The following is a 12,560-nucleotide window of genomic DNA, read 5'->3' as shown; positions in this document are numbered from 1 at the left end:
TGCTTCTATCACTCAAGCCTACATTATATTTTTGTAGGTGTTAGTACCAGGATGCATTAACCTTGGTCAGATTAGTGCAGGTATTGTATGTAATGTATAAAATATTTTGTTGCTCAAGCTAAAAAAAAATTGTTTATTTTTCAAAATTTGCTTAAAACAATGTTTTAAATAAAAAGTACCAAATAAAGTATGTGTACTATAAGTGCTGGTTAAATTCTTTGTATAAACTAAAGCAAAGCTACATCTGTTTGACAAATGAACAAAACATAAGCAATGATGAGCAAAAGCAAAATTTTTCAATCAAAATCTCAGTTCAACTTCTCCCTTTTTGAGTTTTTGTACATCGTGTGCCCGGTACCTTGTCTCCATCTGAAAAGCTGTGTCCATCACTGGCTCTCCTCCAGGAAATCTCAGGCAGTGGTTCACCCTCAGCCTTACAGGAGATCATAGCAGCACTGCCCTCCACTGCTGTCACATTCCTCAGCTTAGTGATATGAGGCTGGACTACATACCGAGAAAAGACAGCGCCAACGACGGATAGCAAGGGAATGAAAGAAGGGAGAGGGGGAAAAAATAAACGATTAAGGGAAAAAATTAAACTTCACAGTCCTTCAAACACCATACAATAACATGTACATACAATGTATGGTAGCAGTGTATATACTATGTATGTACATATGAAACACTGTCTTTTAAGAATGTATAAAATAGGGAACAGATGTTTGTAATACATATTGTCTATAATGAGTGGTAAAAATAATTAACACTTACCAGATGAACTCATAATATGGTTCAATACATATGAGGTTCTTTACTATTCTATGGTGGTAGTTCTCACATAGAAAATCTCACATAAGCAGTCACTGGCACTGAGTGAATGTCTTTGGACCACAGTAGTGGTAAAATGTAGGCATTTAGTTGTCATTTGGAATTCAAGACTCATACATACACTTGCCACTGAGTAAGCATCAGCGTACTGAACGGAAAGTGCAGGGTATGTAAATGCCTATGCGTACTATAATAAATTCATGCCAAGACTTCTTTTGTGTGGCAGCACTGATTAGTAAGGTAATTGATGTGCAACAGCTACCTCCTCCAGGTTATACGATGTAGAAGAGGCACTGCATCGCTGCACTTAAACTCAATAAATATACATTAGAAGTGCACTCCCACAGGGAATACAATAATAGCACAAAAGACTCAAAACAACAAAAAGCACATTCATATCTGTGTCAACTGACAAAGTAGAATGGTGTAAATAGTTCCTCCGAGTTTAGTTTGAACAAAGGACATGGTATCAAGGATGCTGAATCTCAGACCCTCTTCTGAGGGTCTTTCATTTCTTGTCATGTTTCTTTTGTCAAAACATTTGTAAATTATAAACACTAGGCATCTGTTTAGAGCCGTGTTCCTATTATAGATATGGCGAGGTATCATGGATAAGCTTGTGGCAAAAGGTGTACTGATACAGTGATGGCTGTATCGATATTTACAAATTTACCTTTACATGGTGCATTAATATTGTATTTGAGTGGAACATTTACAACATCCATCATTTGGTAAACATGTTATAGTTTGGGTTTTGTCCTTTTATTATAATTTGTATGAAGGTGCATTGGAAAACAAGACATTTCACTCTGGCCCTTTTTTGCAAGTTGCGAATGGTACATTAATTTAATATCTACTGTTTCATGTATGCATGAAGTGTCTACAAATTGTTGTTAAGGCCACGAACATAGATATGGTTTAGTTTGCTAATGTAGGGAATTATTAGTTTTTTAGTGTGCTGTGATTAGCACTTAGCCATTAGAAGTTTGTTTGTGCTTGTAGTGCTGCTTTGTAGGTTTAGATGGTGTTTAGGGTTGCCATCGTTCCAGGATTTATTGTCCAGGAGTAGCTTTTTCACTCCTGGACGCGATGTCCATGAAACTAAGCATTTTCTTATTATGATTTTGATTACAAATAATGGGTTTTGATTGCTTTCAATATAGGGACAATTGTTTGAGAAAGGTGCACTGTTGGTGACCATTTAGGCTTTATAGGCAGCACTTCATGTCCACTCTGATTCTTTTTTTTTTTTAATTTATATAGCTTTTTTTTACAACAGGCACTGTTGCAAAGCAGCTTTACAGAAAAAATCCGGGTCCCATGAGCAAGCCAATAGCAACAGAGGCATATAAGGTATATATGGTATAATCTGTGGCATGGGTCTGAGCATTTTATGGACCCATTCCTGGGCTGCTGCATTTGTAACTGAAGATCCAGAAAGTTCACTCCTCTGTCTCTCTCTGTTCTGACCTTTTGCTTCACAGTGAACCACACCTGCAATATTGGTCTTAGAAGTTCCAACTGCATTATTCATTCAACATTCATTATTTTTTAATTAAAGTAAACATAATTTAAAAAATGTCATTACAACTACAATTAATTACAGATTTTTATTCATTACTGTAGTTTTTAAAATTAATTTGAGTAAACCGTGACCAAATATTGTACACTTGGTGTGTTGTGACACTTTTGTATTGTACCGTGTTGTTTGTTGTGAATTTACTAATACCACTACATCAGTATGTATCCTATCAGACTAAAGTGGTGCTCAATGTCACATCCATGCTCACTGTCTGGGCCCATGTCTGCACTTTTTTCCTGAAGTTGCTTGTGAAATCTAGAGGGGTTCATTTTTCAAGGCTTGTTTTATTATTGACAATCCTATTGAATCTGAATGTATGTGTATCATTACTTTGTTGATTACCTCACTAGATTGAAACAATCACAATGAATTATTCCGAAGAAAAAGTGATCCAAGTGAAGATAAGTCTTTGGAACAGTGCATGCTTGCATGTTGGACACAGTTCATTAGTGTGTAACATTGACTATAATGCCTAAATGAAAATAAATGACTAAAGTCACATTTTTAAAGTGCTTTTTAATACTTTACTATACATGACAACAAAAATCGAACACAATACAAAACTATTTCAAAAGCCAATGGACCAGTGCTTTAAGGGAGCACTCGCGTATAAGCATTGTGAAACTTAAGAGCTCCTTTGATGCATGTGTGTTTCAGGGTGGCTGTGAGCAGCTAATAAGACAGGCCACATCCACAGGACTCAAACCCCAGGCTTTGGCACGTAGTTTATTACAGGGACAAGTTTTATGAGCGCAGAGAAATGCATGAGAGAGGCCCAGCCAAGTGGAAAGCCCTGCAACTCTCCAGTTAGCTGTCAGAGGTCATAAAAAGGAAAGTTACAACTACGTTTCCCATCACCCTTTGCAAAACAAAACTCCCATCCAATAACTAGGTTTCATTTAAATGAGCTCTTTGAAGAGTACCTTTTGCTTGCACATTGAAAGGATTCTGATGACTACAGAATAAATCTCCATACATTTACATGAGCAGACAAGGTGCTATCTGAATAATCTGTGAAAATGCTGGCAGCTTCATGAAAATCTAAATTGAAATTCTTGGCCATAAAGAAAGTGTCACCCATTTCCCGTTAAATAATTTAGGAGCCTGTTTATGGAAGGGAAACAGTTCACACTGGAGGGCTCGAAGTGGAAGGCTGGTGAGTGAGGGGGTTAAGAGGAAGAGTGCGTATCTAGCGGTCACATCACTCTCTGAATGATGGAGTTCCTTATGTGCAAACAGACTCTGTGCAAACTCCTGAGACCCAGACGTCCTTTACTTAATATCACCATTTAACCAGACACTCTGACCTAGTACTAATCTGATGATGACTGATGTTGGTATCCATGCTGTAACACCCTGAAAAGTTCCCCACTGACATTTAACGGATCAATTAAACTGCTGAGTCTGCCCTGAGTCTGTTTTCCAACCGGATTTCTTTCATTATTGAAATATTTAAATCACACAATCCTTAGATCTGGATGAACCTGCCTGCGAGACTGTTATTCATCAAACACTTGCATCATCTCTGCTGCAGCAGTTTAAAATGCTTGCACTTTCTCCCATTTTAGAAAATCCCTAAATAGTTTTGACATTTAACACATCATAAATTAACCATTATGGAAAATAAACTGCTTCTCTGTCAACAGCTACATGAGCAGCAGCAGTGGAATAAAGTGAGCTCTCACCAAATACTTTCAGAAAGATCTCCTGCTGCATTTCCCCTGCCTTGTTGGAGGCTTTGCAGGTGTAGGAGCCGCCATCATCTTGTTTAATGTTCCGGATGGTAAGGGTGGTACCTCGTGCCCTCATTACATACTGTTCTGACTCCTGGAGCTCCACTCCCTTCCTACCAGACCAAACATAGACATACACATGTCAGCCTGTCACAGGATTATTAAAAAAAAAGAAAAGGGAACGAAAACACAGGTAGGGTTCAAACAGTGTAAGGACAAAGACAGAGGCATAAACATGAAAACACAAAACCAGACAACAAAAACACAGACAAAACATGTCCTATGTAGCAAAACAACCCATTCCTCATTTGACTTGTTTTTTTACTTATTTTATTTATTTATTTTTTTGTTGTTCCTTTTTACTGACACAGAACATGCACCTACAACCAGAGCTATATAGGCAAAGGTGTGCAGGGCAGATTGAGCGCTGGGGTAATTGAATGTTTTTGAAAGAGATTACAGCAGAGGCTTTAGACTGCCATAATGCCGGGTGTGGATGGAGCGGAAATGAAATCCGTTTAAAGCAGGGGCCCCCACAGGAAATGGAGAGGACGAAACAGAATCTCGGAGACCAAAGAGAGAGATACCATTAGAGAGAAATGGTGAGACATCCAAAATGCTGGTTGTGGTTAAGGTCCTGTACTTGTTCTGCCATAAAACTCAGTATTACATTGTCAGTATTACACAAAGTTAAACTTAGAATCTTAAATGTCTTGAACCCATTAATGTCGAGGACCAAAATGGTCTAGTTCTGCTTTTTACTTTTTTTTTATTTTAATAATGCCTCAAAACTGTCATCTATTTTGCCAAGCAAAGTCATACATATTCAAATCGTGTTTAACATTTTGAGCAAGCAAACCTAATGGTAATATACTAATAAAATCACCCTTTTGTATGTCATTGTTAATTTTTTGGGGAGGCGAGGTGGCTTAGATGTTTGCAGATTTTTTTTTTAAAAAGTTAAAAAAAAAAAAAAAAAAAAAAGACAAAAGTTGAACCCAAAATACTGACATTAAATGAAGTTATTCAGGCTTCTGTGAATTTCTGGAACAACCTGTACTTGATGGCAGTTTTAAATGGAAATTGAATAAATGAGAGGTGGTCTCTGAATTTTGCACATATTGTATTTCACACTTCAAAACATCAATAATAAGGTCTTGTTGATCTGGATTCTGTTCTGAAAGTGTACATGTGCTCGCTCAGAAGCTATCGCAGTGCATCCAACAATGAAGGTAGCATTGTGCTTCTTTTAAACAGTGATGGAAAATATAGTAACGCATAAAGCTCTGACTTCATGCTGACCCATTTTACTGTGTATAATGTGAATGTGTTGTAACTACTTTGGGGGCAGATTTCTTTTTTTTTTTCCATTTTATTTTAAAGGGGAAAACCCCCAAGTCTGAATGCATCACCAATTACATGTTGGATAAGAGGGTTTAAATATCTCTCTTACTTGGCACTAGCCATTGCAGCATGCATGCAAGTTGTATATGGGAGGGATTAAGGTTCACCAGTGCAGTCATTGTTATAATGCTGGCTTAGAATAGAGACAAATAATAACACGCAGCTCAAACAGCATCCAAAAATGGTTCACAAATAATTTGCACCTCAGATTCCCAATATATGTGCACTTTGTCATAAATAAAAATAAGAATTGAAAATAAAATTAAAGGGCAGGTTTCAACAGGCATACTATAATTGGTGGTGCTGTTGTCATGCCTCGGTGTTCAGTTAGCGGTTTGGTTAGGCTCATTCATTAAAGGTCAGCGTGTGCAAGTGCTTGGCACAGATCGGATTCATCTCACTTGCTCCCATCTCAGCAGAGGTAATTACAGTGATTGAGGGCCTGTAATCAACATGTTGGGCCGCCTGTCACTCAAAGCCCACATATTAGAGGTGAAATAAATGTGTCCACTCCAAAAGTGTCATTAAGGCTGTCGCACAATGGCTCTGCACTTTTCCCAAGTCTTCCAACAGCGCTTTAATTTGCCAAAACTTTTACTTTGAGACATAATTTTTTTTTGTATGTGTAACCTTTTCAGGGTAGTTTTCACATAAGTTTGGGCTGTAATAGAAGAACACTGAAGTCTGGGTAAAGAATAAAGGTTTATTCATATGGGCTGAGCTTATTCTCAGAACATCGCAGGAAGAAATGGGTAAAGAAAGTGAGCTCATTCCACTGATTTTAGCCAAGAGAAGAAAAATTGATTCTTCACTGCAGCCATATGGCATAATCAGTGTGACCATGGCGACCTACTTGTGCCTTTTTTTTTGTACTTGTTTTTTATATAAACATTTATTAATTTATACTTTCAATCTATATTTTTTTATTTAATTTTTTAATTTAAAGTCACATTGAGTTGTGCACTTGAGGGTGTAATAGGCAATTGGTTCTGCTGCATGGGCTAACAAAAAATGTAGCATGCGGTTTATAATGGTGGTGTTTTTTGGAGCACTTCTTAAATGGAGGGCAGTAGAATACTACAACCAAATTGAAAGCAAACATCCACAAGCAATGAGATGGAGCGTGATCTTGTCGATGTTCTTCCTAAGACTATGATTTTTACAGTGCCGTGAGGAAATCGTACAAGTGTCTAAAAAGGGTAACGTGATGGAAGGTGATGGCTTTTCTACTCAACAAAGTTACACTAAAGTTAGCCCCAGGCATGGCATTTATGTTCATTTTAACTTGAAGTTGAGTGGTATGTAGAGCTTTTAACAACGGTATATTCCAGTCTTTTTGCAAACCTTTTAGCTTTTGCTTGTATAATCATAAACACCCTTCTGCTCAAACAAAATTGGTTCTTAGAAACTTTTTAAATGTATTCTGGCCATTAATGTTATAAAATTAATAGCTTTATTAATGTCTGCACTGAGACGTTGGCTTATACCAGGTATTTTACAATTAGGCTTTGGGCATGACTAATCAGATTTTAGAAGCAAAATAGGTTGATATGAAATGATCATAAAATGTCATCATTTATTTTAGACTTGCTGGTTAATGATTAATAGACCGTCAATATTAATTCTTGTTCTTGTTTTTGACCTCTACTCACTAAGTAGTGTGGATTTGAGGGACTAAGTGTGTCATGTAGTCAGTTATACCTGTGCCAGGTAACATCTGGTTCAGGAGAGCCATAAGCTCTGCAAGTAAATGTCACAGATTCGCCGTAGTCTGCTGTTGCATTGAAGGACAGCTGAGGCACAGACAACACTGGTGGAACTGTTGGAGAAAGAAACACATTAAATGAAAAGGCTAAAACCTTCTTATACTGACACACAACCTCTACAGACCTGAATTTCACTTCCTAATGTATTGAGTTTAAATTTACATCCAAGTCTAGTTGTAAAATAACTCTAACTGCTTACTTGCAAATCATATCCTCACCCTCAACGTGATTGTACTTAGAATAACTGTGCAGAGAGAGAATGAATAAATACATAAGCTGCTCTCCAGTTTTAAATCAATACTTCCTGTCCAACTCAGTTTATTATACTGTGAAAGGGTAATATGGCGAGTAAAGGGTCAACTGATGGGTCAGTGCAGATGACCTGATAGGACTTGCACTGACATTCTAATAAATCAACTCCCTGTTCACTTATTCACAGTGATCACTCTGCATTGATATAAAAACACAAGTACAAGAAATACACTCTGTCCCAGCACTTTATTTGTGTATATTTTAGTCATGTAGAAAAGTAAAGCTTATGAAAAGTTGAGGCTTTTTCAGCAAGTTTGGACATCAGGCACACCAGATGCAGTGCTAATGATTAGAACAACATTACAACATATTTAGGAGGAAGAGGTCCTATTTAAACCTCAGATATCTGCTCTGGTTTGCTCTTTGTTATTGAAGTGTGTGGGATCACGTCTAGGCAAGTAGAGCTCTCTGAGGCCTTTTAAAAACAAGACTGTTGATACCTATGAGTCTTGGAAGGGGTTTAAGAAGATTTCCAAAATATTGGAAATCAATCATTTGACTGTCCAGAAGATCAAGTGGAGATTTTAAAACCACTGCACAGTTGTCCAGGGCTGGCCGCCCCAGCAAATTTAACCTGAAAACAGACCGTAAGAGGCTAAAAGAAATTTCTAAGAACCCTAGAATTTTACTGCAGGATCAACAGATGACTCTTGCCACTGCGAATGACAAAGTGCATGCATTTACTATCAAGGATTCTGCACAAAATTGATCTACATGGGAGGTCTAATAAGAATATTGGGACAAGACTAAACTTTGCTAAATGTCTCAGCAAAGACTAGGACTTCTGGGAACTATGTGCTACTGACAGACAAGTCAAAGACAGTTGTTTGGCCACTGTACTATAAGCAAGGTTTAGTGAAAACCACAAACAGCATTTGATCAGAAGAAACCCATTCCAACTGTAAAGCACGGTGGAGGAAATGTTATAGTTTGGGTCTACTTTACCGCCTCAGTGCCTGGCCAACTTGAAATCATAGTGACTATAAATTCTGTTTCATATCAGAGTGTGCTTGAGTTGAATGTGAGGCCATAAAAGTTGAAGATGAAGTGGACCTTCTAACAGTATAAAGATTCTAAACATGTAATTAAATCCACCAAGGAATGGCTTAACTGGAAGAAATGGAGGGTTATGGAATGGCAGAGATCTGAATCCCATTGGAAAAACTGTCTTAAACGGAATGTACATGCAAGAAACCTCTTGAACATTGCACAGTTGAAAGACTTCTGCATGGAGGAGAGGGCAAAAAGATGGTTGTAGGAAACGCCTACATAATCGTTCTGTCAAAGGAGGAAATGGGTCACTGAAGCCAGGGATGTATTTAATTACTCAGTCGAAATAAGTGACATCCTAGTTAATTTTTGGAATAATATTGATTGCAAACTCAAATCTCTATTTTTTTGTTTTGTATTACGTAACATTTATCAATGTATACTGTTTAACTGATCTAATACTGATGTCCACATATCTTGAGTGTATTTACTTAATATGATTGTAAAAAGTAGATCTGAGACACGTGTATAAAGTATGTACAAGGATACAATAACTGAGTGGGGGCTATTCACATTACAAGTTATTCACATTACAAGCCTCTCTGCTTAATTGTGAATTTTTGCTCAGATCCATTTCCTTGGTTCATATTAGCAAGTTGAAGTTGCTCATGTCAGGCATTATGAACCTGTGCTCTGAAGTTACCTGCATGCATATATCCTGAGCAACAGTGTTATTGATGACGAACAAATCTAACTAGCAGCTCCAGACTTCATAGCAAAGATTAGCTCGGACCAGTTCTAAGCTGTTCTTAGCATTCTTAGATTGAGGCAAAGACCAAAAAAAAAAAAACACTGCTTGGGAAAAAGCCATAGCTTTTGTAGAAGTTAGGCACTGTACTTCCCAATTTTCACTCCCACATATCAGACATGTATCGGATCTGGGACCACGTATGAGAGGTCACATTCACACTGCAGGTTAAGTGGTTTAAATCTGATCTTTTTCTTGAATTTTGGTTTTGATTTGGGAGTCCAATACATATCAAATAGGCTGGAATGTGATGTCTGTATGAACAGTCAGATACAAATTCATAAGACCTTTATCAGTCCACTCCATTTTTACCATAATTTCCAGAAAAGACAGGAAAATGTCATTGCAGGAACAGATGACTTGGGGCAATGTCATCAAAATATGTTACTACACCTAACATTTCATTCTGGAGGATGGGCAAAAAAACGAATAAGTGTAGCACTTTCTACCAAGAGAAATGAAACAGAATCTGCTTAGTGTTTGGGTCAGTTTTATCTGCAATCTGAGCATATCCAAAGTGGCTCCAATCTGACTTGAAAATACCTGTGTCTACACAGCTCTCAAAACATCAGATCTGTTCCTTAAGGCAAATAAATATATAAATCTGATTTTTCCTACTTCGAACTTGGCCTTTGTGCACACTACAAGGAAACATTGCCCAAATCAGATCTTTCTTCATATGAGAGCCATCTGTGTGTTTAATTAAATAAATAAATAATTAAAATATTTATTTTTGTGTGTGAGAGGGAGAGACTGTGTCGACAGTAAAAAAAAATCTGATGGTTTTAATTCTGATTTGGGCGTCTCTTGTATACAGCACTGAAATCTGATACATATCCGATACAGAGTGGACCTCTGTCTAATTGTAATTCATGAGACTTATTTGTCTTTCCAACTCAATTTTCATCATAATTATCGAGTGCAGTTACAGACACCTTATGGCGACATCAAAATGCCTGTTACTATGGTTATGCTTCAAGTCTTTCATTTTGGAGGACGAGTGAGACGAACACAGGCAGTGTAAACAAATAAGCGTGCCATTTTTTAACAAGAGAAATCAAACTAACAGCTTTTCAGTGTTTGCATCAAGGATATTTTGCAAAAGAAAAATTAAAGGAGCCTCAGACAGCTCATATGCATTTATCCCCTGCATATTACTACTGTGGAATGGAGTTTGCATCCCTTTCTAGGACTTTTCAAGGCAGGTAATCCAAAGAAACGTTTTGATCTGGACCTTTCGTAATTAATACAGTTCTTTTCCTCTTTTCTGTAAACTTGTTCATTTTAGTGTCTACTGTCTGTTCCCCAAGTTCAAAGTAGCAGTTTGTACAACTCATTTTGACATTGCTTGAATGGAATATAAACTAAAGGAAGGTAAAGAACATCTACATAAGTTGAATGCGAGTCAGGGAGATACATGTCCTTTTGCACATGTAGATCAGTTCAAAGCATGATCCGTGCCGACTGTTGTAAGATATAGGCCACAGTGAAAAGATGAGGGCCTTATGCATCAATGATGCATAGTAATGTTCAGATTTGACTGTCCTGAATGATGTACAATCCACTTGGCATCTAATTCAGGAAACTGCTGTACTATGATGAAACAAGTGGTGGTTTGGGCACAACTGATGAAATGGCTTAAGTGTGCGGAAATAAGTGCCACATTTACCTTGTATACATAAGTTACACATGTAATGGGCAAGCACTAATTTATCCGCATATGCATATCTTTTACGTGCATGCCTAAATCTATGCAGATGTTTTGACAGCAAAGAATTAAAAGAAAAGAATTTAGCAGCTCATGAAGCGAAGATTATTTTCATAGGCACATAGTTTGGGTTAGAGCAGAACATGCATGTGCCAAGCTTAAATAGCTTTATAGTATTAAAACTGCAATGGTTGAAAAGAATAAAATGTGAAATTATAATTTTTTTTCCAGGTGGTAACAATGTAATTGGAGAGTTGTCATAAACCTTATTATTGAGCAATAATTTTGCCATATGTCTACTACTGTACTAGGCTATATATTTTAGGAAGATGGTCATTTATTATTAAGGCTTTTGCTTTACATAACTGAAACATGAGGTTGTCCCAACAGCAACAAATCTCCATTATAATATATATAAATATATTATATAATATAAATGGTCCAAATTGAAATGTGAAAACATTTTCTCTATTTAAAATTTTCTCCATTGAAAAATTAAGAAAGCTATCGGATGTAGCCAAAGATCAGAACTGACTTGTGTTTCTGCACAGCTCTAAAAATATCAAATCTGAGTCAAATCTGTGCCACTTGATGTGAACGCTGCCAATGACAAACATCTGTTCTGGAGAAAAAGAGCAATGTGTAACAAGAAGTACTGCTAAAATGGTTTAAACTTGGTTTTAACTGCAGCATGAAAGTTTTTTACAGCAGTGTTTCTTATTTGGCTCTTTCTGGCATTTTATCATTACACCACAAGCTCATCTCCTTTGTTCTCCCCTATTCCAGCTGTTTAGGGTTGGAGAATGGATGGGGGCGCTGATATCTGAAATGAGCGTCATTTTGAATTATGCACCTTTAAAGACATAACACAATTTAATGGAGCGTGAGCTTGGGTAAAAAGATTAAATTAAGGGGATGTTTTATTCATGGTCACTTTCAGCTCTACTTGGCAGTATATTAGATCCACTAAAACCTCTTTCTCGCCCTCTATTAGATGCCGTAAATGCACACAGTATTTGTTTAACAGAACGCACATAATGGGTCATTCATTAGGAAGGTCCAAATTGCTGACAGGCCGGTCCGAATTAATTCAGCAATCTTCTGGCAGTTATGTGATGGGGGAATGCAATCAGTTGTTAATGTAAGATTCTGAGTGAGAAAATTAGAAAGAAATCATGGCAGGTAGGCTGTGGGATGATAAAAAGCATTAGTGTGGCGTGGGCTCTTCTGAAACTGTAGTTATTTTGCAGATTTGCTGGAGGCTGTGATGGGGGTCATCACCGTTAAAGCCCAAGTTCAATCACTTCTCTCATAATCAACTCTGTCTACTGCCATCAGACAGGAGAGAAAACATAGCACACTGCTTTGTTCAAAGCATAGTAGCCCTCTAGGTATTAAACACTGATGTGAGTCATCGTGTCATCACTGC

General features: G+C 37.3%; 1 protein-coding gene across 3 annotated transcripts in view; it reads right to left on the bottom strand.

Annotated features, from left to right (window-relative positions):
- ncam2 (neural cell adhesion molecule 2) overlaps positions 1–12,560 on the bottom strand; it is a 243,869-nt gene that overhangs the window by 44,833 nt on the left and 186,476 nt on the right. For all 3 annotated transcript variants that reach the window (XM_017695315.2, XM_017695316.2, XM_017695318.2), the window contains exons 6-8: positions 7,249–7,366; positions 4,096–4,256; positions 359–504 (exon numbers count right to left, since the gene is read on the bottom strand). In XM_017695315.2, the coding sequence (XP_017550804.1) occupies positions 359–504; positions 4,096–4,256; positions 7,249–7,366 (425 nt within the window). The remainder of the gene's footprint in view (positions 1–358; positions 505–4,095; positions 4,257–7,248; positions 7,367–12,560) is intronic.

Source organism: Pygocentrus nattereri, chromosome 6 (genome assembly GCF_015220715.1).
Source record: "Pygocentrus nattereri isolate fPygNat1 chromosome 6, fPygNat1.pri, whole genome shotgun sequence".
Lineage (NCBI taxonomy): Eukaryota > Metazoa > Chordata > Actinopteri > Characiformes > Serrasalmidae > Pygocentrus > Pygocentrus nattereri.
This window is presented reverse-complemented; position numbering and strand designations above follow the sequence as displayed.